General features: G+C 40.5%; 2 protein-coding genes across 6 annotated transcripts in view; one reads left to right on the top strand and one right to left on the bottom strand.

Annotated features, from left to right (window-relative positions):
• The window catches only part of LOC118410048 (DIS3-like exonuclease 1), a gene marked incomplete in the record, with an annotated part of 16,395 nt that extends 6,018 nt beyond the window's left edge, over positions 1-10,377 (top strand). The window contains 23 exon segments of the mRNA XM_035811521.1: positions 1-79; positions 532-594; positions 827-921; positions 1,653-1,798; positions 2,694-2,773; positions 3,174-3,327; positions 3,887-4,035; positions 4,212-4,310; positions 4,553-4,645; positions 4,886-4,988; positions 5,081-5,175; positions 5,462-5,618; positions 6,114-6,209; positions 6,406-6,491; positions 6,791-6,857; positions 7,185-7,272; positions 7,476-7,537; positions 7,770-7,880; positions 8,485-8,627; positions 8,741-8,829; positions 8,964-9,046; positions 9,247-9,384; positions 9,985-10,377. Of these exon segments, the coding sequence (XP_035667414.1) occupies positions 1-79; positions 532-594; positions 827-921; positions 1,653-1,798; positions 2,694-2,773; positions 3,174-3,327; positions 3,887-4,035; positions 4,212-4,310; positions 4,553-4,645; positions 4,886-4,988; positions 5,081-5,175; positions 5,462-5,618; positions 6,114-6,209; positions 6,406-6,491; positions 6,791-6,857; positions 7,185-7,272; positions 7,476-7,537; positions 7,770-7,880; positions 8,485-8,627; positions 8,741-8,829; positions 8,964-9,046; positions 9,247-9,384; positions 9,985-10,158 (2,450 nt within the window).
• Positions 10,378-10,450: 73 nt separating this feature from the next.
• Positions 10,451-25,054, bottom strand: part of LOC118410050 (TIMELESS-interacting protein-like) — a 17,371-nt gene continuing 2,767 nt past the window's right edge. For 4 of the 5 annotated variants that reach the window (XM_035811528.1, XM_035811526.1, XM_035811525.1 and 1 more), the window contains 6 exons: positions 18,978-19,159; positions 18,115-18,220; positions 15,637-15,835; positions 13,401-13,464; positions 12,265-12,501; positions 10,451-11,796 (listed from right to left, as the gene is read on the bottom strand). In XM_035811528.1, the coding sequence (XP_035667421.1) occupies positions 11,360-11,796; positions 12,265-12,501; positions 13,401-13,464; positions 15,637-15,835; positions 18,115-18,220; positions 18,978-19,143 (1,209 nt within the window). In that variant the 5' untranslated portion in view covers positions 19,144-19,159 and the 3' untranslated portion in view covers positions 10,451-11,359. Of the gene's footprint in view, positions 11,797-12,264; positions 12,502-13,400; positions 13,465-15,636; positions 15,836-18,114; positions 18,221-18,977; positions 19,160-19,993; positions 20,059-25,054 lie in introns of those variants that run through there. The other variant, XM_035811524.1, reaches the window with a different exon arrangement.

Raw genomic sequence — 25,054 nt, 5'->3', positions numbered from 1 at the left:
AGTCTGGACGCTACCTCCGAGGGAACCTGCAGGTCAACAAACACAGGGCACAGCAGGAGGCCTTCGTCAGGATGTCAAGGTGTGACTTTGATATGCCATGTTCCTATTTGGAAAAGGGGCCCCTCTGGGTAGCCTTTGCCATTGACTAGTGTTCAATACAACATATATGGAACAAGCTGCCAAGTTCAACATGTGGCTGCATAGATGTTGTCGAACTTTGAGCTGCTGTTTTATCCACTTTGGGGGTATATTTGAATGGTGCAGGTAAAATTTCAAAAGTTACCTGCACCTGTGCAGTTAGACAGGATAAAGTATTTTGAGCCCTGTTATATATAGGCATGCTACAGGGGTATGGACACTACGGGGTTATGGACAAATCAAGGGAACGGACACTAAAGAGGTAGGGACACTATAGGATGTACCAATGCTACAGTAGTACAGACACTGCAGAAGTTGGGGAGGTTACTGTTGGTGATTGATACTGAATGATAGACCTGAGCTATGTGAAGAAGAGCCCTGTTTATATTCCAGTTCCTCAGGTGGGAAGGATGTCGAGCTTCACACAGACGTCATTGTTGTTGGTACAGCTCTCAGGTAAGAATATTATACACATGTATTTCAGCAAATCTGCACTCTTAAGACTTAGGGTAGGACCCTGAACCTAAATAAACTTTTCTGTTAAATTTTTCCATCAGAGATACATGTAGCTGCTGTTCTTGTATTGAATAGAAATGGTTCTCAAACATTCTCTTTTGATGCAACATGTACATGGGGGAAGATGGTGAAATTTCCAGCTTTGAAAAGATCTGTATGGTATGATTGACAGGAACCGTGCTGTCCATGGTGACACAGTAGCAGTGGAGCTGCTCCCCAGGTCAGAGTGGAGAGGTCGCTCAACTGCCATCACAGACAATACTGAAGGTGAGACTCCAGCTAATCTGTACATATCCCCTTCAAAACCTGTGGTAAGCTGTTTAACACCTGTACGCATGTAGCCTGTGTTTACACAATCTCTCACTAGCTCACCTCCTCTCTGTGTAAGGCCAGCTGCTAGGAGTGTGATTTTGGTCAGTTTAGCCATGCTCTATGGGAGTGAATGTTGGGCTTCTACTGCCTCAGAACTCCAGCAGTTGCTCTGCAAGAACAGAGCTATCATAATCACTATGGATGGTTCTATAGCCTCAAATTCATGGACAAGACACCCTCTGCAGCACTCTGTATGTTAAACTTCAGGTTGTGGACTTTTTGCTACGAGGAAGCTAAGGTATGGACATGTTGAATGCGACAGTGACTGCCTCCAACGCCATCTCCAAATAATAGATACCAGGCAACAGAGGTTGTGGTAGACCAAGGAAATCTTGGAAGGAGTGTGTTAAGAAGGACATCAATGTGTGTGGCCATGCCAGTGTGAATCCACTGAACAGAGCTGCTTGGAAGTACATGTACAGTGTGAAGACTAGCTGACTGCTGCCCACCACTGGAGAATAGTGGTGAAGAATGCGTCAGTCTAAAGATGCCCAAACCTGTAGCCATCTTTTTCTTTTCTTCAATTTTGTTGCAGTGCAAAAAAGAAATCTGGACCAAACAATATGCTGTGTAGATGAGTCAAAGTTTCATCCTTGGTAATGGTGATGTATTGTGTATACTTGTAGGTGTGAGCAGTGAAGCAGAAGAGGAGTCCAACAGTGTGATGCCCACAGGAAAAGTGGTTACTGTGATGCAGAGGAACTGGAGGGATTACGTCTGCAGCTTTGCTGAGGATGAGGGAACTCAGGGTCAGAAGAAGAACCCTGGCAAGGTACGTGGGCCTGGAGTAACCTGTTTTACAAAAGAGGGTGCCCTTATATGGCACAGGTGCATGACACCCAGTCAATAGTTCATCTGTGTTTGTACACTTGTAAATGACATTATATGGAAAAACTAGACTTAACCTAGTAACACTGGAATGTGCCTTGTCATCCTTATTCCATTCAGCCTTGTCCAAAGAATGATTATGTCTACTGCAGCTTTTGGGATGTAACATCATGGGTCATACTCATAGGTGCCAGATAACCTGTTCCCCTTTGCTGCAGTCACATGTCTTGCAACGTCACATCACAGAAGCTGCAGTAGATCCATTCCAAGAAAATTTGGGTCCAAACTACTTAAGGCCATACCAATCTAATTGATTGGTTCACGGATTCGCTCGCTCCTATTTTTTGGAAAATAAAAAAAAAATAATTACCGCTCAGCAAATTTTCATCATTAATGAAACCATTCACCAACTTTCTGGTGTAGCAAATTGGCCTTTATATTATAAGCTCCTTAAAATGTGGGTATTATTGTTTCAGTTATATTTTTCATTCATGAAGGATGGGACAAACATAAAAACTGACACTACATTTTTTGTACTTTTGTAATTTTCAATGAACAGGTGCTGTTACTGTACAGTAATGGTGTTTTTGTACTTTTTTCAAGCTGAAAACTTTTTATTCTTTATGTTTTGGATTAGCCCTTATCTTTACCCCAACCATTTTACAATTTTTTTTTTCGCCCTGTCGCTCCATATTTTTTAAGAAAAAATCCGTGAACCAAGAAATTCAATTGGTGTGGCCTAGATGTAAAAGTTTTTTTAATAATGTGGGTGCTTGTTTTGCTCTTCATTACAGCATGTCTCTGTTAGCAGCCAGGTTAATATTGTGTCTTCCTCCCAGGTGTTGGTGATCCCCTTTGACTACAGAATCCCCAAGATCAGGATCAGCACCAGACAGGCGGATCAGCTCAAGGATCACAGGTGGGATCTTGTTTCTAGTCAAAGGGTACTTATACACCTGTCCCTTGATACAAAATCTTAAGGATTGTCCCTGGTGCTGATTTTGCAGCTGTGATTATTCTATAACGCTGGTTCGCCTTTATCCTTGGGGTGACCTTTATCCGTTGCCTTTACAAACAGCAAATTTAGGAGCATTAAGTCTGCTGACAGTGGTTTCAAATTTGCAATATTTTCAATATGTTCCGATTTTAAACCACCGTCCGTCTACTCTATATCCCTAAAAACGTTTTTTGTACAAACAACGAATATAGGTTACCCTCGGATAAAGGTTAACCAGCGTTATATTCTTTTCAACTTTTAAGGGATACCTGTTTGCTGGATTGAACTGTTCAGTAAGAAAAGTTCCCTTGCACTTGTACAGAATTGTAGTGAGGATAGACTCGTGGGAGGCGGACTCCCAGTACCCTAACGGACACTTTGTGCGGTCGCTGGGCCCGAGCGGAGACCTGGAGACAGAGACAGCTGCACTGCTGGTGGAGAACAGCATCTCTGTGGCTCTATTCTCCGAGGGGCAGGTGAGGGGAACAGTAGCTGTCTTGGTTTCCATTTTCCCTCTCCATGTTGACATGTGACCACTGTAACTGTAAGAACTTCCTCATATGGTAGCATATAGTACGTTACTTCTTGCTAATTCTCAACCGAGAGTAACATGTTGTCAGGTAAATATAGGAAAAAAACTTTATGAGTCATTTCTGTACACAAAGTAATTTAGTGCTGTCCAACAAGCTTTCAATCAATCCTTCCAAGTTGTCAAGTCCTTCCCACTTTACTTTGTGTATGGTAAAAGTGTGGGCATTTTTTTGCTATGTCAAATACTGTCACAAATAATCCTTCATACAAACACTGTGTATGTCGTATACTCAGAAATGCAGATCTCAGAAATGCAGCATACAGTATATATTTAAGTGGTAGGCATTCATCTGTCTTATATTAAATATTAATTGCAATGTTTGATATGCAGTTTGACTCAGTCCTTAAGGACCTCTTTAATATGGCAAAATATGCATGCATCAGTACCCTTCGTGAATAGCCTCCATTCTTGATTGACAAGTAACATGATGTTGGACTGTTCAGGTGAAGGAACTTCCCACTAACACAGAGGAGAGCCCCTGGGTCATGCAGGCGGAGGAGGTTGCTAGGAGACGGGACTTGAGACACACCCACCTCATCTTCAGCATCGACCCAATAGGCTGTGAAGATGTAGATGACACACTGTCAATCAGGTGTGCTATTATTGTATCACCGTAATTGATGATGTTCAGAGAAAATGGTCCAAATGTTGTAAACATCTTTGTTTTATGAGACTCAGTGAAAAATGATTGGTACAAGCCTCCGCATATGACAAATGAATAATAGAATTTGAATATGACTTGCAATTTTTTTCTTGTGTCCAATGTAGGAAGCTACCAAATGGGCATCTTGAGTTAGGAGTCCACATTGCTGATGTTACATATTTCGTCAAACCAAACTCACTCACAGACCTGGAAGCCAAAGCCAGGTGAGTGCTTCACTGGCTTGTACAGCTGACAACGTTACTCAGTCACAGTCTTCATTGTGCTATGTTATCTATTTTGTTCATTTCTATAAAAAGACATGACAAATTTCCTTTGATCTGTTGTCCTGTGAGGAAAGCAATTGCTATTGGTACAAATATCAAGAACTTATTAAAGGTGCAACTATTTCAATAAAATTGATCAGTTTCAATAATATTGATCAGGTAGGGTCTGGTGTATTTTTCAGGGCTACTACAGTCTACCTTGCAGACCGGCGGTATGACATGTTACCCAGCATCCTCAGTGCCGACCTTTGCTCCCTACTCGGAAGTGTTGACAGGTATGTAATTTTGTTTTGAGATAAAGATTGGGGGAAAAAAAAAACATTTTTCCAAACATTTAGGAAATTAACATGTCATCTTATAGATGTTTAGCAGATATAGCATAAAAGCATATTTGTAAATTAGACAAACAATCTACTATTTGTTGAATTTCAAAAATTTAGTCTTGGCTGGTTTTGCATTATTTTAAGTCCACTTCTACAGTTTTACGTCCACATTGTACATTTGCTCCACCCCAGATATGCCATGAGTGTTCTGTGGGAACTGGACAGTAACTACGAGGTGCTCGATGTTTGGTACGGCAGGACTATCATCAGGTCTGCCTACAAGATGTTCTATGAGGTAAGTAGGGGTTAAAAACAGATCAATCTGTTATTACACACATAACTAAGATGCTAACAGTTCTTACTTCTAGGTTTAACATATTGTTGCAGGCAGCCCAGGCTGTCCATGACAGGAAACCAGAGGAGGAGTTAATCCAGAGCATCCCAGAATTACAGGAGCTGGACACTGACACTGCCAGGAACAGGTTAGTCTCCTCCTTTATTTTCTTCTCTGTGGGTCTAGGCAACATTGCATTATGTTGTGTTGTGTTATGTATATATACATGTTGTTGCTTACCAGTTACCTTTTGACTAAGAAGTGTGATACCATTGTTTTGTTTCCATACAGTGATAAAGACAATTCCTGTCTCATGATTAGATGCGACTGTAGATCTTCAAGCGCTTGTCTATTGTATTTTTGGACAGTTCAGTCATTTCAGTGAATGTGCATGTTATCAAACTACACGTTACTTTTACACTTTTTCCCTTAAGGCTGGAGCAGATCCGCTGGGCAGTCGACAGTCTGATGGACATAGCTGACCACCTGCGGGCGGGGAGGCTGCGGGAGGGGGGTCTGGAGCTGGAGGGGGTGGAGGTACAGGTCCAGCTGGGGGACAGCAAGGAGATACAGAAACTGGTGCCCAAACAGGTCAGTTGGATACTGAAGATGGACCTGGTCCTGTACATGTGTTCGAGTCTCCTGATATTTTCCAAGGTTGTGCTTTTTGGAAAGGCACTTGACCTGGATATTCTAACCTCACTCAGTTGAAAAAAGTGAGTAGTACCTAGATTCAGTTAGGGATGTCCCTCGGATGGAATGTTAAATCAAGGTCTTGTGTACCAGTACCTTGAGCACGTAAAAGAACCCACCACATCTTTTGAAGAGGGTAGGGGTCCATCCCGATGTGAGTGGATCAAATGAATCTGTCTGAATATGAAGCTTGTTCTCTTCAGTACAAACCTGGTGTGTTATGCCATAAGGCAGTTTGCTTGATATGTAAATACAAATAGACATTGTGATGCTTGTATGGGCAGTGCTAATTATTAGCATTCCTTAAATGTTAGTGCTACATACATGTACTTTGTAGCAATACACATCTATAGTAAATCGGATGTAGAGTGTGATGTTGTTTTGTGTCCACAGCCGTTAGCGGTCCATGAGACAGTAGCAGAGTGTATGATATTTGCCAACCACTGGGTCGCCAAGAGGATAGCAGAGGCCTTTCCTAACAATGCCCTGGTGAGGAAAGCTGTTCTTTTCTGTTTGACCTATACTCATTGTATGTAGTAAATAGCCATGATCTTGTGTTTCTGTTACATAATACATGGTACAGAATTTCTTACTAACATCTAACAAGGCTCTAAAATATAATGTAATTTGCCTTTTATTCCAATAAGTTTGTATGCAAATCTATTTCTACCTTTACCCTCCCCAGCTGAGGCACCATCCCCTACCCAGACAGGAGCACTTTGAGAGCCTGGTGGAGTGTGCCAAGGCTCAGGGCTTCTCCATAGACACTAGGTATGTATTGGACTTGACTTGATTCACACTCAGTTGCCATTTAAATATTCTTCCTATAGTCCTATGTAATGTGATGGGTGCTTACCAGACTTGGTTGGTAGTAATGGTAACAGTATTCCACCTGTGCTACTATAACCTTATCACCTTGAGAAATATTCTTCAAAATTACGTTCATCTCAATGTCATCAAAATCAGTGATATACAATACAATGATGACAAAATATCTTGATATCATTTATTTTGAAGAAATGTGAACATGTACAGTCACATTATATTCTTTTCATTAATCTTGCTCACAGCTCCAACAAAGCTCTGGCAGAGTCCCTGGACAAGTGTGTCAACAAGGATGACCCTGTTGTGAACAAGGTACCTGTCAGGCATCAATAATTTCTTCTACAGCAACAGTTTCTCTCCCCAGACTGCCAACTTTGGAAATCTATTTGTTTCCCTCCTGTCTACAACCCATCAGCTTTCGACGAACTGAAGCGTTTAGAGAGACAACAACAACAACAACATCTCCTTGTATAATTATTTCTTAGTTCAATTTGCCGTAAAGTGGTCTTCTGACCTTACTTTGAAAAATCCCATTAAAAAAACAATTTAACAGCATATAACTGTTGATATTGCATATGACAGTATGTGACTGTTGTGTGACTCATATTCCTTACTTCAATTCTTCTCCCTGCCCTGTAGCTCTTACGGACCCTTGCGACCCAGGCCATGTCCAATGCCCAGTACTTCTCTACTGGATCTTTGCCCAGGGATCAGTACTTCCACTATGGTGAGTGTACAAAACAATTCATCACAACAGTTTAAAACACGCCCCACACAAAACTGCTGATACACGTGGTGTATAAAAATACCAGAAATGTTATTTTATGCCTTAATAACTTTGACGAGACAGGCAGTCGTTAAATGACAAACTAGTCAACTATTAACTTAACCAATGAATTCAATCTATTCCTCTCTCTCTTTCACATCTAGGCTTGGCTCTTGATCAGTACACACACTTCACTTCCCCCATCAGAAGATATGCAGATGTCATTGTGAGTATACGTATATTTTTGTAGTTTCACAGTGCATTAACATGGCATTCATTTTAAAAAAATTGTCTGATTTTTTTATGAAAACCTTTGTCTTGCTGTCTATTCTATACTGTCTGAGCATCAGCGAACAAAAACTGTGACTCCAAAGTGAGCAAATGTTCCATACGAATTATGGCACCGTATACTAGTACACCTCAGGGCGGGTCATTAACCTTTACTTCCCACTCACCAGGTGCACAGACTGCTGCTGGCTGCCATAGGTGTGGAGGATGAGAGGTCAGCTGGGGTCATCAAGAACCAGGAGTTAGAGGAGCTCAGTCAGCACATCAACAACCGCAACAGGGTGGGTTTGTGAATATACTTGACCATGAAGTGAAGGATAAAGACGTTACTTGTTGTACATGTGTTGCTAGATATCATTCTTAAGGGGTATCTCATTGATGTAGTGGGTGGGTGGCATCACTGCGACCAAGTGATTTGACAGAGCGCTCCACATATTTGAATCTTTTAGTGCATTAGTTAGACGTGTGTTTTATTGTATTTTTTTAAGTCATATTTTTTTAAAGTCATATTTGACAATATGAAAGAAAACTAGAGATATCCTTACAAGCCTCCTCCCTATAACTTTGTGTAATGTCTATACCTACTCAGTATTTAAGAACTCTTGAAATCTGGGCCTAATTCCCTTGTGTGATATTCCCATTATGAAGTCAAGAGTAACACAAATTCAGTTAAGAATGCAGCAATGATGGCAACATACCACTGTCCAGTGAGATATCCCCTTTATCATTGATAGGTTTCTCAGTTAAAGCTGTTAGTGTTACAGGAACACTTTGTATTGCTAGTGCGGATGCATGTTATTTCTCTTACTGCGAACCCCAGGATTACACATCTATACCATGTACATTGTATGTTGTGCTGTTCACCTAACTGGAGTCTTCTTGCAGGCCGCCCAACATGCCCAGAGAGCATCCACAGAGCTGTTCCAAGCCTTGTACTTTAAGGACAAAGACCCAGAGGATGAGTGCTGCATAGCAGATGCTGTCATCTTCTCTCTAAGGACCAACGGGGTGCTCCTCTTTGTACCAAAGTGAGTTACAGAATTTCATATCTAATAGGTCTCATCTTCAGCCATTCAATTTGAATTTCAATGATTTTTACCAAGACTGTGTTACACAACTATGGCACATTTCCCCCATCCAGGTATGGAGTGAAGGGCCCTTTGTATTTGAAGGACAAAGATGGTCTGGTGGTGTGTGTAGAGAAGGATGGGACAGTGTCACATACATCGGGTAAGGAATATATCATGGCAACTGATTTACTCCTACTACATTAACTTTCTTAATCATTGATTCACTGTAGCCTTCTAATTTGAATTACTATGTGCTGATGAACACCAGTTTATGTCAGTGAACTTCTTTTCCAGGCACACTTACCAGAAAGCAGTTTGAAGTTGTAGTACAGTCAACCAAGGGGTCGGCAACATTCAGACTCTTCCAACATCTTACTGTAAGTATTGTTTCTTTTACATGTTTGGCGCAGTTAGCAAGTTCTGTGTGATTCAAGCTCAAAAACAAAAATGATAGCAGTTTGAAAGAATAACAGTTGAGATTATGTAAGGCCCAGCAACTTCTGGTTGATAATAGGTGAGAATATTGAGTAAATCTTTTGACTAGCCAGAGAGAAATCATTCCTGATGTTTTTTCCAGGTGAGGTTGTCCCTACAGAAGTCACGAGCCCATCCACAAACCTTGACCTTCAGCTTGGTGGCAGCCAAACCCTACAAACCTGACCTTGAGAGGGTCAAGGGTGAAAGTTCAGCACCAGCAAGAACTGATGTTGTAAAGGCAAGTGCTATTACATTCTCTAAATGTTCAATGTTAAAATTACAGGAACAAATTAATCTTGATAGTATATAGGGGTTTATACAGAAAATTCAGGTCCGGTTCAGGTTCAGAGGATCAGGTCCAGGTTTGGACCTGATTCAGTATGTGAGAACTTGTGAATGGATGATACTCAAAACAATGGTCCATTTTGCAACAAAGAAATCTGTTTTGTGGAGTATTCGACTCTCACTGGCATTTTAAAATCCTACAAGGTTAAACTGTAATACTTGGTAGACTCTATTCTACTTCGCTCGTTATTTTCCTCGATTGGTAAGCTCCAAAATGTGTGAATACATTATCATATAATCCGTTCATTTTCTAATAGGTCCAACATCTGGTCCACCAGATTTATTCAGGTTCGGTTTTTCTTGACTGGTCCAACAAGAAAAACAACACGAATCAACAAGAAAAAACGGTTTTGTAGCGGTACACTGTACCGGTACCCACCCCTACTTGATAGCATATTATCTTACTGTATTATATGCCTTTACTTATCACTTTCATTTCCAGTTTACCAATATGCATTCACGAGGAGTAGCTTTGCTTTTGTTTCAAACACAGGAAGTTAAGAGCAGTTCTGCCGACACATCCACCTCGCACGGTCCCCACGACATGACTGCGGCCATGGGGAGCGAGTTCCCCGAGCTGCTGTGTGAATACGGACAGTCCAGGTCATGTGACACACTGTACGGTCTGATGGAAGTGTTCCGAGAAATGAGCCTGGCTGAAGCGTGACATATGTAGATCCTGCTGAATATTATGTAAAAGAATCCATTTAAATCTGGTGCATGCATGGTGAACACTTTTTACAGTTTTATGGTCTACTCTTTTCCTATGTAGAGAGAATCCAAGGATGTATAGAGATTTAACATTTGTCGACTAAAGTCTTGTGACTGCACATTCATGTATTTAAAAACTGCAATGATTCAACTGAATAAATTTTGCTTATCTGAAAAATCTACCAGCGGTATTTGTAGTGTCAAGAGACTCTCCCATACATAGATACAGGTACACAACTGCAATAATATTGTTCAACAGCTTTAATTCCGTCTTGGTCAATGTTTGATTTCCGACTCGTCATGTGCTGGCTGTTTCCATAGCTTTCCTGACATTCCTGTACATGTATGTAAGCCAAGTTACAAATAGACTCTTAGTATCATTTCAAGACCTAAAACGTCTGGATATTAAAAAGGCAAGAATGGAAATATTGCCCAACAACATTCAACAGAAAAGCTTTTGGAAACAGTGTAGCACGTATTTACAACTAAGGAAACCCTCACAGAATTTTACATCAAGGTCCTGAAAAAATGGACCATATATGCATTCCCTCAGATGGTAATGACAGTCTAAATTAAATGGGGATCTCTGCTATTACTTCAAGGGACAAGAAAGGGAATTTCTCTATGCAAAATACTTTGCTTTCTTACAAATCTACATATAATACCAGAAGCTGTGATGGGAAACATTTTGGCCACAAGTTAAGAGACAAGTTAGGGTGGTAGCTGCAATGCAATGGTCTCAGCAACTTCCTAATGGGTACTGATAATAGTACACATGCACACAATTATTTATGTACAATATGACAAAAACACCCTCTGCTGTCATATTTCAATCTGGAACATACTAACTGACAGGTATAGCAAGCTTTAGAAGGCCTCCTCTCACATATACCTTCATCATTCATGATGTGAAACTGATAAAAATGTATTTCTGTAAGCTTAAACTGGCAGTTTTCATAGATTTCTAACAATGAGCAGGATGGAAAATAATTAATAAATGAAGACAGCCTTGCTCTTCACCATCCTTGCTTCAACAATCGGACTCATTCCCCGTAAAATCTCTGGCAAAACAAGAGGAAAAGACAGCTATGGTGAGATTTCCTGCTATGGCAATAACATATTTAAAGCTATCTTTACATAAAAGGGGACATGGCCAATTACACATTTTCATCATGAGAACATGCCTGTTCCTTGGACCCATTAGCTTGTACTGGTTCCTGTTCATCAGTGTTGTTTTCAACTACAGTTTGTAGGTTTTCATCGGACGGTTTGCTCTGGCACTTAAGCTTGCCCTCCAAACCAGAACCGCTTCCTTCATTTGAATCATCCGGCTCTGGAGCACCATTGGTGTCTGGTGCATTGTGGGATACATGTAAAATAGCTTCTTCACTAGTCTCCCCTGGTGCAGGCTGAGAGGAGGCTGGTGTGATTGGTGAGGTGTCAGAACCATCTTGCTTCATGTTTTCTGCAGGCTTTTGTATGTCCTGATCAAGGTCATCGGGCACTTTGTTAGAGCTAAGGTCTTCTTCAGAGGTGAGTGAGGTGTCCATGGTGGAGCTGTCATGGTCAGGAGCACTGCTTGGTCCTGGGACAGCTGAAAATTGAACAAGATTTAGCTGGGCAAACACCACATGACAAATGTATTCCTAAATCTTGACAAGGTGTAATAAATATGAAGTGAACTTTAGCAGTTCATTGGTATGAAAATATAGCTTTCCATAAAAAACACTTTGATCTAATTTCCTGATCTAAAGGCCTGTTGACATGCTTTTGATTTGTCCCTTCAAATCATTTTTGGTTTAACAATATTGACATTTGTCAATATCTTAAATCAGGATAATTTTTTTTTCTTACAACATGTCATGTGCCAGGACTATCTAAGTCTCACTCACACACACTCACTATCCGGTTAGCACTCATTGTTCCCAAAGGTTGGCCGTGTCACTGTATTGCATTTCATGAAATTATCAAACATATTACAATCATGCATTCAAATTCATACTCTATTAAACATGTTGAATCAAACATGGATCCTATCTTCAGTTTGTTAAAATTTTCTTACCATCTTCTTGGCCCTGCTGTAGAGCCTGGAGCCGTGCTTTTCTTCGCTCCTCTGCCAGACGTCTGTTGTGCTCCATCTTTTCCCGCTGCTCTGCGGTCAGACCGGTGGGCTGGCTGGGGCCCGGCTGGGAGGCTGGCTGGGCACCGGAGTCTGTGTCTTGATCACTGCCTGCACCTGCACCTGCACCTGCACCTGCACCTGCACCTGCACCAGCCTCATCAGCCTGGTCCTCATCATCTGGAAACAAAGGAGCACAGTGTCATCAAGTTTATCATGTATATTTACAGGGGAGATCGGAATCCCCCTAGGGGAGATCGAAATTCTAATCTCTCCAAGGGGAATGTGGAATTCTCCTAGGGGAGATTGGAATTCCTCTGGAGTTCTACTTGGATTCCAATCTCTCCTAGGAGAATCCAGAATTCCCCTAGGGGAGATTAGAATTATACCAGGACATTCTTTGAATCTGCCAGGAGTGGCTTCAAAGTTTCGAACAATGCAACAAAGGATTTATCATTTTTCTAACAATAAATCATCATATCTTACGCTTCATATCTAGCATTTTTTCTGACAATTAAAGGTTAACAATACTTCTCTATAGTTTAAAATAGCAACTTATTCTATACTATAGCTCATTTCGCTTGACATTTTCAAACATTTAGTAATAGAGGAGAATCCAGAATTGTACCAGGACAATCTTTGATTTTACCAGAAATTCAGATAAGATGAAATTATTTTAGAAAATAGACTGAATCATTTGACAACTTAGTAACATTATACTCTATTTCATACAAAGAAACTGGCAGAAAAAACAAGGCCAAAAGCAACAATTCCAAAAAACAAAACAATGCAACACAGCTAACTGCAAATACTGTTTGAGAACATTGAGTCACTAACCCAATATGGTCGCATGCAAATGTCACCAATATGTAAATCAGCAAGATTTGCATATGCCAATTTAAGTTAGTTACTTGATACAGAAGAGCTCATTTCCATCTCCCAAGCCAGAATGATTCCAATCTCCCCTAAGGCTGGATATCAGTAAAACAACAAAGCTGCCATACTTAACATCACCACTAGGGGACATTACTGCACCAGTCGGTGAAATAAAATTTAGACAAGTGATCTATCTATGTTACCTCCTCTTCTGACAAAGTCCTCATCCAGGAGAGGCATGCCCATCCGAAGCTTCTCCATACACACCTAGAAAGATAAAACATCTGTAATTTTAAGGTTCACACCAAACAAATGCTACATTTTACATCTTTGAGGTCTCATTGATGAGTTTCTTCTTCCCATAGACTTCTATGTAATAATTCGTGGTTTAAATGGGCGCGTTCATAATGAAGCTACGTGAAATTTCAGCAGATTTTTCATTCTATGTCGAGCACATTTACCCTATATCGTGGGAAAAAATTGCCAATGTAAACTATACGTAGGAACTTTTTTTATAGCAATTACAAACTACGATTAGTCAATCCCCACAAAAGGCACTTTTTCGCTGCTATTGTACAACCGCACCACTCAGAACCCACGACTGTGTACCTCCGACCTAACGCGCGGCTGCAAAACTTTACCTGCTAATTTCTTCAGTTACAAATAAGCTTTCACCAATCTAACTTTTGAGATCAGTTCCGCTGGCTAAAAGGGAATTTCTCACCGCTAAAAACATGCGTCCATGCAGCCGTTCATTTTTGGCTCGGATCTCTTTTAGGGTCCCCACTAGCGGAGTAATACATCAATGAGACCTTAATGGTTCTGTTTTACCCTTCACATATCGAGACACACAATTATTTATCAGTGGCTGAGGAAAAGAATATAATAATATAACACACTAAACACAGTATGAAAAATCTGCTAATTGGTAGAAGCTCTATTCATGACACCATTTAAGTTAGGCCTACTAGTAGGGGGAAATGTTTCCTGTTTTAGTTTTGAAAAAAAGTAGGGTTGGTAGTTAGGGATTATCTTTTTTTCCTCATGATTTTTTTAGGCTGGCCCAAACTCCAGATACACACAATACAGTTGTATAATGAAAACTGAAATGCATGAGGACACTTGATGCACTTATCCTTCATTACATAGGACAAGTGGTGTTTTACTTCAATGGAAAGCTGGCAGAATAAAACTTCTAACTTAGCTATGTGACTCTACTGCCCATCCCAAAAAAGACTAGGGTCAACAGGGTTTTTCTAGGGTAGGTAGGGAAACAGGAAACACAACATTTTTTCCTATGCCTTAATAAGATTAACCCTATCCAATCATTGATGTGAAAATTTGTACTGGTCCAACAGATTCAATCAACTAATCATCCACAGGCATCTCAGACGATAAATTTGCTATTGAATATGATTTGTCTATTTTGCTTGTATCCATTAAAGCCCAATATCAGCATGAGAGCCCTTCTGTATGCAGAGCATGCAATACTCCACAGTCAGCACTCCTTTCCCTGAGAAATCTTATAGCCTTCACAACACGCAGTGCCTGCCTAATCATGCAGCTTGTCATTACACATTTCCGCAACACATCTGCGCCAATTAAACTGTAACGTGTCACTGCACAATATGGAAATAATAATTCAATTCCACACAGAGCCTATTACACTTGAATAGGTAGACTCTGTGCTGATGTTTCATACAGAACAGTGCCTAACACTAAAAGCAAATGTCAATGATCCTGCGTTACACACATTTGGGAACAACAAATTACAATCACTCTTGTTCGACTAAGCCTACACCATTTGTTTTGATATATTCAGACAAGGAGAGCCTTTCATAACCTTTAGCTTGCCGAAAGGCTTAATTAATATTACTATCCCGGATTTACGCTGCAGTTGCTCTTAATGGCAACCCTGTATTGAAATGAAATTCCAGTCGGCCCACATTGTAATGTCATAACGAGTCTCCCAAAACTATTCATAAATATCACTGGGAAAAACACAGGCTTCAAGGTGATTCGTGATATAAGGGAACACGAAGTAAAATGACTAATATCAAAAGAAATCAATGGCAACAAATGTAGTTGCTGCAGCAAGTGTGGATGGAAGAGTACCAAATCCTCACGCTATCTGCAGTACTACATATAGTACTGCTTCAAGCAGATATTACTGTTACAGTATTATTTGGTTACTTTCATAGCATATTCATGGACCTACTTTTAATGTCACTACTTTCCCACATGCTATCAAATTGATAATTGCTATCAAATTGATATATTTTTTGCCATGTTCAAAATAGACTAGTTTCTCTGAGTTGAAAAGTACAACTGCTGTACAATTGTAATGCGCTCTAATACATGGTAGTTTTCTGTGCAAATCACTCCAATTTTCCGTCTACAACGCTCACCAAGCTACAACGCTCACCGCTCATGTCATACCTGTACAGGTTTTTTCTGCCCCAGTTGTTCCACCTTCTCGATGACATCATCGAAGGTGAGTTTTGGGAATAGCCTGTGAGCCCAGTGCTCCATGGTGCGCATCAGCAGCTTCAGGTCCTCCTTCTCATGGCCCTTCCCTGCAAACTTCACCTTGTCAAAGTGTTTGGGCAGGGACGGGATGCCGCGCTCACCACACAGCCTGGACACAACATCAAGTTCAACATCTGTCATTTTACAAAACGAGGGACGGGATGCCGCGTTCACCACACAGCCTGTACACAACATCAAGTTCAACTTCTGTCATTTTACAAAACGTCACCACACAGCCTGTACACAACATCAAGTTCAACATCTGTCATTTTACAAAACGAGGGACAGGATGCCGCGTTCACCACACAGCCTGTACACAACATCAAGTTCAACATCTGTCATTATACAAAACGAGGGGCGGGATGCCTAGTTCACCACACAGCCTGTACACAACATCAAGTTCAATATCTGTCATTTTACAAAACGTCACCACACAGCCTGTACACAACATCAAGTTCAACATCTGTCATTATACAAAACGAGGGACGGGATGCCGCGTTCACCACACAGCCTGTACACAACATCAAGTTCAACATTCTGTCATAATACAAAACGAGTGACGGGGATGCCGCGTTCACCACACAGCCTGTACACAACATCAAGTTCAACATCTGTCATAATACAAAACGAGGGGCGGGATGCCGCGTTCACCACACAGCCTGTACACAACATCAAGTTCGACATCTGTCATTTTACAAAACGAGTGACGGGATGCCGCGTTCACCACACAGCCTGTACACAACATCAAGTTCAACATCTGTCATTTTACCAAACGAGGGACGGGATGCCGCGCTCACCACACAGCCTGTACACAACATCAAGTTCAACATCTGTCATTTTACAAAACGAGTGACGGGATCCCGCGTTCACCACACAGCCTGTACACAACATCAAGTTCAACATCTGTCATTTTACCAAACGAGGGACGGGATGCCGCGCTCACCACACAGCCTGTACACAACATCAAGTTCAACATCTGTCATTTTACAAAACGAGGGAAGGGATGCCGCGCTCACCACACAGCCTGTACACAACATCAAGTTCAACATCTGTCATTTTACAAAACGAGGGAAGGGATGCCGCGTTCACCACACAGCCTGTACACAACATCAAGTTCAACATCTGTCATTTTACCAAACGAGGGACGGGATGCCGCGTTCACCACACAGCCTGTACACAACATCAAGTTCAACATCTGTCATTTTACAAAACGAGGGAAGGGATGCCGCGTTCACCACACAGCCTGTACACAACATCAAGTTCAACATCTGTCATTTTACAAAACGAGTGACGGGATGCCGCGTTCACCACACAGCCTGTACACAACATCAAGTTCAACACAGCTAGCAGGCAAACACATAAAAATTTACTTGCCCAATCACTTTCCCAAAATTTGAATGTCAATTTTTTTGCAGGGACTTTGTTTACAGACATAATTACAGAAAGCCAACAAATAGTATTTTGCAGGTATTTCGAAGTTTAATTGGCCTCTTTGATGGCAAAATCCTTCTTCCTTGCCCGATCAACCCAGCAAGTTGGGTAGAACATGCGCTTGCCCGATCAGCACTTTCACTTGCCCGAGACAATTGGACTTGCAACATCTGTCATTTTACGCTACGAAACCGGTTTGACGGGATGAAGAAAAATTCTTAACTAGAATTACGAGGCTCCAGATATCTTACCGAGGGATGACTGTGGTGCAATTGAGTGTCGGTTACCTGAGGAATGAGTCCACTCTACGATATACAACATCAAGTACTGTAAATGCATTAAAGTTCGCGGGGATTTAATTTCGCGGTAGCGGGGAAAAGGACTTTTCGCGGTGGATTTAAGGTCGCGGTAACACCATAGATTGCAATCTAATACCATAATAGAAAAACGTTTGCGGTGGTTTTAAGTTCGCGGTGAAGTGGTCACCGCGAAAACCGCGAACATTAATCGACCGCGAACATTTCTGCATTTACAGTAAACTGTGACCACTAGCCTACTGCAACAGTATGCAGTCAGCTATGGTACACTATCTATCACATGAAAACTATAGCATTATAATCAAAAGATCTTGAGGAATATGTATTCCGTTGATATAGGAATGCCATTTTGATAAAAACAATTGTCTCCTACTATAGATTTTATTCTATCCCGTCCCTGTTCTGGTGGAGGCAATAATTATGAATATGGTTGATGGGGTGTTGCAAAGAAAAAGCCAAACTTTAACTTGATTTGAGTTTGGAAACCAAAGTTGTTAATTCTGTCATTCACAATCTTACAAAAATATATTTTCGCCTCAATTTTTGGGTGAATTTCTCTCCCATTAAAACAAAAAAATTTCCCAGGGGACAGCCTTGTATTGTACAATGTATGCGGCCACTAACTGCAGGCACAGCTCACCTTTTCGCATCTAGTTTAGGCTGAGGCTTCCTGCGTGACTTCTTCCCTGCCATGGGCACATCCTCCATGGCTGCCAGCATCTTCCCTCCAATGTCATCTGCATCTTCTGTGGTAGACAGTGGCAGGGTAAGGTACTACAATATACTAGCTCTACATCTACAGGGTTTCCTGCCTATAACTTGTTTTTACAGGTTTGTAACAGCACAATCTGTTATGTTTTCATCGTCGTCTATGGTTGCCGCCATATTGGATTTAAAAACACATAGGCCATAGTTTTCTGTTACAGATTGTAAAAAATAATGCAAGTTGTAGAAGTCAAATTCTCTTTTGGTTCCTAGTCAATAATATTCCATACTTCACATACATGCAGGATAAGATTTTGTAAAAAAAGCAGACTGGGGCTTCAAATTCATTTTGGGAAATAGCTGCATTGGTGTACCTTACTGACAATTGATAGTGCATAGAAAAACATGTATGTACACATGCAGAGACAGGGCTCGAAATACTTTTTTCTGCATACCTGCACTGGTGATGGGTAAGATTGAAAATTACCTGCACCGGACAAATCTTACCTGCACCACTCTGAATTATTAGGAAGTATGGATCATACTAAAATTGTACAGGAACCATTGCTATTTTTTCTTTTATACTTTATAAGTGGTACCAGTCATTGCAGCTAATCATCCATTTACACCAATGTTATAGGACATTTATGTACAAAACCCAGTACATGGACCGGTGCAGGTTAGGTGCAGGTAGACATCAGAAATACCTGCACAGATCCAATTTTACCTGCACTAACCTGTATATGCACCAGGTGGTATTTTGAGACCTGAGAGATCATGCACAACAACCTTACTGACCTCCATTAGCCGTGGGGTCGCCCTGCCCCCCCTCCTCCCCATCCTCCCTGCTGGGGGACAGGGGAGGCAGGGGTGGGGGGAGGGGAGGGAAGTCATCCTCCTCCTCCTCGTACTCAGGCATGTCAAACAGACTGTCCATGATGTCTGGGTCCATGATGTTAGCCATCACTGCTGGCTCCGTCCTGTAATACAAGATGTAGACAGTCTTCAAATTTCAATCTCATTGAAATACATAGAAATGGGATATTGCATTCTGTGTAGACATGTGCTTATGGTCTGACTTGTAGCATTCTCTTTTGGTACACTACTTATTATTACATACACATTTGAAGCCTTACTATATCCTCAAATGATTGTAAATGTGTTCACAAGACAGTACATGTAATAAACAAACCAGACTAATACTCTTAAGAGTCATAACAAAGAGCATAACACAACAAATGTATATACCAGGTATCAAATAGCATATAAAGGACTGACAGCATTACAAATTGGTTTGGCTCAACAGGTGCTCCCAAAGCAATTTGCTAGATGTCTGTCATAAAGGATCTTTGAAATATGGACCATGAAGATTTCGTAACAACCCACATTTCCCATAAGATTTCTAACAAATAGAATATGAGCATGTACTCTAATTTGATTTATGAAGAAATCACATTTTCGTCCATTGTGTCACACAAGAGAACTAAAAATAAAACTCCCTCCATTGTGTTGTGTTTGACCTCGATCATGGTTCAAAAGGGCTTTTCATGTGGAGACATGGGACCAAATTGTTGATGATCATCATCGTCATAAATAAAAATAAACAAATCATTTACGGTGTTCTGCATCTGCAGTCTTTGTTGATAATTTTAACATCTGATTATTTCTGCACCACGAAAACACTCAAACTCAAAGATAATGTATTCCATACACTGCACACATATACACAGCAGATGATCATAGCTTTGCAGTGAACTAAACAGACTCAGTCAGACAAATCAATTTCATTTTCCAAACAAAACACTGAGTCTTACCAAAAGGCTGCCGCTGCCTCGGGACAATAGCCACTTTCTGCTGCGAACATGATGATAACAATATGGCTACTGTGCCTTCCGTATTCCGTAGGTTCTTAAAGCAGTAAATCCTTGACGCACCATATGATGCAAGTCGACCTTCAAATACTGTAACGTACCCTATCTCGTTCACAAGGTAAAGCCAGAAGCAAATGGTAACAAGCTTTCATCATTGGCTGAGAAAAAGTGATATCATATTCTCTGTTTTCCATAGGTTGGACCGATAATAGTCTTCAGTCATGATAATATTATTATCTATGAGCACATGTAGCATTGCTTGTAGTTTCACAGACGTAATACGTGAGGTAGATTATCATTATGATGATCCCCTTCTATCAGCTGTCACGCGGATAAACAGAAGACGTCAGCTATGACTTAAGACGTTATTTCATTCGTTGGTAGCCAGCGACTTAAAAAAAAAAACTAGTTTTAAGGTACATTGTTATAAATCAGTTTGGTATAAACCTAGAGATACAGTGTAAGCGCAGCAACATTGCAGACAAAAACAGGCTGCCCATAAAAAAACAATTTAGCATTCATAACAGTGATTGGGAAAAAAAGACCACAGACTATATAGCTAATAATAACCCATGACAACTGCACTCTCAAGCTTATACAAAAGACCCACGGACCCATGTACATTACTCATTAGAATATCCATTACATGTGTATTTCAAAACAAGAAATTCAGAGAGGCTTGTATGTTGGCAAGCACATTTGTAATCTACCTTTAATAATGTCTAAATAAACACATAAAAACTGAAACATAATAGCATTGACTTGCCACCTGTATGTCTTGATAACCTTATATTATAACTAGCTTTAACGTTTCCACTACATGTATGTACCTCCGATAACCTACATTTATTTCTTGTGCAAACCTTGAGAACCTACAAATTGAGATAACATGGCCTGTGGCAGCAATACACGCTGCACATGCACAGCCACCTGATCTCTTCAGATGGTGTTTGCTTCCATTGGTTGGTTGGTGTCTACGTCTTTACGCACAATGACTGTTGAATGCAAACGCACTCAAGCTGGGTCCTTCAAAGAAAAACGTATCCACTTATCGTCCCAGAAAAATCATAACACAAACATTTCCTTATTACCTCCTCAATCAATAGCAACAAAATGTGATAAGAGTTCTTCCTCTCATTTTACAAATTTACAAAATATGATATTTCAAAATCTAATTAGAACACTACCCTTCATGACAGTGTCATATTTACAACATGAATTGGCCTGGAGACATGGGGAGGGACTAACAAATTTGGAAGCACACAATTTTAGTAATGATCAACTGTAGAGACACCAACAAGGACCCAAGGTCTAAATATTGAAAGGAGGTTCTTTTCTGCTCTAATTATAGTCTAAAAGGTTACTAGTAATTGTTACGATAAACCAAGCTTTCACACAAACACCACATTTTCTCCAGCAAGGGTTAAAAGGGCTGGCCCTCAAAGTAATTGAGATAGCATTGATGACAAGCACAAACAGACACTTATATTTCACTCTCATAGTAAGGTGTGAGAAACAATAATAACCAAATCAGCATGTACTGTACATGTAGAGAGACCAGGTGCTGTGAGGTGTGAAAAGATACAGGAAAATATCATAAGGTGTGAATGAAATGATACAAGCCTGCCAGCAAGTAATATTAGCTCATTATTGCAGATAACAAATTCATATCACAGAATGATTCTATATAGAGTCAATTCCAAGTCACCGAGATGGTTTTGAAATAATATTTGTAATAAGTTTGAACTATTTTGAGTAAAAGAACATTTCAGTCACTTAAGTTCGAAATTGTTCAAACATTTCAAAATGAAAGTTTAAACATGTTTGAACCTTTTTATATTTGTTGGAACATTTGGGAAAGTAATGATATAATTATCTATCTATTTAGAACAATTTTCAAACATCTATGTGTTTTTGTTACTGTTCCAACATGTTCCAACATTTTGTGTCATTTTTTCCCTCCATAAAAACTTTTATTGACCCCATAAACAAAGCTGCTAAGCTTGGTCCTTTGTTTGGCTCTTGTATTTTTAGATGTTCTTTAGTCAATGGTGAGTCTTTTGTGAGAAGGTGGCAGACAGACATAATTTCCTGCACTTGGCAGGGATGTGTGAATTGCCCTCTTCCCAGCCCACTGACCCAGTTTCATCATATTGTTTCCATGTTCGAACATGTGATCACAAATGATGCATCTATGTTGGAACAGTTTAGAAACTAACAGAAATAATGTATTTGATGTTAGAAATGTTTCTAACATGTTTGAATACAATAGAAATATTTAGAACATCACATAGATGTTATAAAAAGTTCTAAACAGTTACTTATCACAGTTAGATTGTTACAAAGATTTCCAAAATGTTGGACAAAAGGCAAGAAACACCCTCTCGGTAATATGGAATCGACTCTACAGAACATGCTTTATATTGAAATTAAGAGTAGCATGTACTACAGTCAGATGTTTCATTGATAAATAGGTCAATGTTTCCTTGCAAGGCAAAATTATCGACTTCACCTTCCATTAAAGATTACCTAGTACAAGTACAAAGAATCAAAAGCAGCAGAGTATGCTTTACAAATTTATAATAGCTGATCACGCCTTACAGAAAAAAGCAAGCAATGAAGTAGGCACATTTACAGTACCGTCATACTGGAAACATTCTAACCAAAGATACGTGGATGAAGGTTAGACATCCAGGTACAGGGCTCGAAATACTGGGTGCATGTGCACCCAGGTGCACCCAAAATTGGAGCTGTGCACCCAATTATTTTCTGTGGGTGCACAGGGTGCACCCAAATATCTTCTTATATCTATGTATGTAAAGATATCAAAGTATACTAGTATACATCATATTCTTGACATCTAAGTGTTAGAAAGATAATATAAATGTCTGTCATGGTACTTGTTTAAGAATTTGACAACTAAGTTTTATTATTAGGTTATTACTTAAATTTAAGTGGTGCACCCAAAATTTTTTTAGTGCACCCAATTTTTTTAAGCTGGGTGCACCAGTGCACCTAATCCCAAAAATAAATTTCGAGCCCTGAGGTAATAAGGTACGCCAAACAGCTATATTCTAGAAACTGGAATAGTATTTTGGAAACAGTCAGACTTTTCAGATAACATTTGTATCTTGACAGTGTCAAAATCCTATCCAGTTGCTTGAGCAACTGCTACTTGGCGTATTCTAATCCAAGCCTTAGACCCCATTCACACTCAGAAAAACGATTCGGATAAAACATTTATCCGAATAAAAAAAATTCTATCCGATCCAAAATTGCTTTCACACCCGTCTTTGGCAATCCGATTAGTGCGCCCTTAGTTTAATCCGAATGAAACATTACTCATTAGGTTGAGGTCAAAGGGTAGCGTCATTTCTTACAGCTCAAAATGGCGGGAATCCACCAACTTTTGATGCTGTTGTTCCTCTGGAGAATGTTCTGTAGTTGTAGAAGGGAACGCAATCGACGGTCTTTGATTGCGAGAAGGTTTCACCGACAAAGTCTTCTGGATATTCAGCTAAAATGTACGCCACCAGAGCAGCAGACAGAACGATCTGGGAGCGGGAGCGAAGCCATGATTGGTGGAACAACATTGTGCTTTGAACATTTTCAGACTCAGACTGGCAGAAAAACTTCTAATTGAGCAAACTCACCTTTGATAAGTTGCATCCTATCCACTTAAAGTGAATCCTATCCACTTGCGCGTTCACACTGCCGAATCGTACGAATCGAGACTCCCCGCGGCGCAGTTTTATCCACTTCCAGGTGTTCTATCTACCTCCCCGAGGTGGATCGCGAGGGATTCGAATCGATGAAATCCAAGTGATTTGGGAGCGTTCATACTGCTAAGTTTTATTCGGATCGGGTAGTTTTATTCGGATAACACGTTTTATTCGAATCGTTTTTCTGAGTGTGAATGGGGTCTTAGAGGAGAGTTCTGAGTTTGATGAAGAGGCTGCTGATTGCCTGAAGCCACTCAAGTGCGGCAGCCTTTATCAATTACAATGGCTGTCGCTGATGAAAGCAAATAATTACCAGCATGACGTAAAAACCGGGGATACAAAAGGGCTCTTTACCCATGCAAATTACAAGTGACCTCCCAAATGCATATGAGAAAAAAAGGACATATCGACCTGATTTCTTTCCCTGTAGTATAAGTGTCTGTGAATGTGTATTTGAAGGATCTTTTTGTACAAACAGAATTGGAACGTAGTGGTTTCTTTTTCATGTGAAGTGTTCATATGGCAGAGTTGAGGGTGAGGGAGATGATCTTTTTCCAATGATCTTACAGAATCTGACATATTTACTGTTCCAGTGGAGCCGATCGCCTGTTAGAAAGAAATTCTGAAACTCCAGTCAGCAGTGAGCTCGGGCTTCCTTGTTGAAAATCAGTGAACAGGATGAAACGATGACTTCTATCCCTAATGGCCAGCTTTAGCAGGGGGAGAAACATGAACGGAAGACAGCCTGTGCTTACCGGCCCGTAACTGCATCTAAGTGCGTGGCAGATGGAAGAGGATTTGATGAAATGTGAAATTTGCCTAACCGGAGGTTCCTAAGCGTGGGCACACATATGCTGGAGTGGAGACCCAGCCTGGTGATACATGATCTCCAAGGAGACTTTCCGGTGTTAAAATCGTAACTGCCGGCCGACGCTACGTCGCACGTGGCCCTGCAATAGGCCTGACAGTATACGAGTTTGACACTGGAAGGTCTGCTTGGAGATTAGGGAATTCACATGTTTGAGTCACAAGGAAATACATGTGACAGTGTGTGTGTATGTGTACATGTGTGTGTGTGTGTGTGTGAGTGTGACGTACACAATCGTCAACTATAATCCGTACATCCAAGAAACTAATAATAAAAAGGCACATGTCATGGGGTTTATATACTACGTGGGTACTGTTGTCATCAAATATCTTAAGTGTATGTCAGAAAAAGTGGAAGACAAAATACACTGCATTTCTCCACCATTATGAAAGTGTACTATGAAAATACCTCCTT

This window comes from Branchiostoma floridae, chromosome 2 (assembly GCF_000003815.2).
Source record: "Branchiostoma floridae strain S238N-H82 chromosome 2, Bfl_VNyyK, whole genome shotgun sequence".
NCBI classification, from domain to species: Eukaryota; Metazoa; Chordata; class Leptocardii; order Amphioxiformes; family Branchiostomatidae; genus Branchiostoma; species Branchiostoma floridae.
Note: the sequence above shows the minus strand (reverse complement) of the source record. Positions and strands in the feature narration are given on the sequence as shown.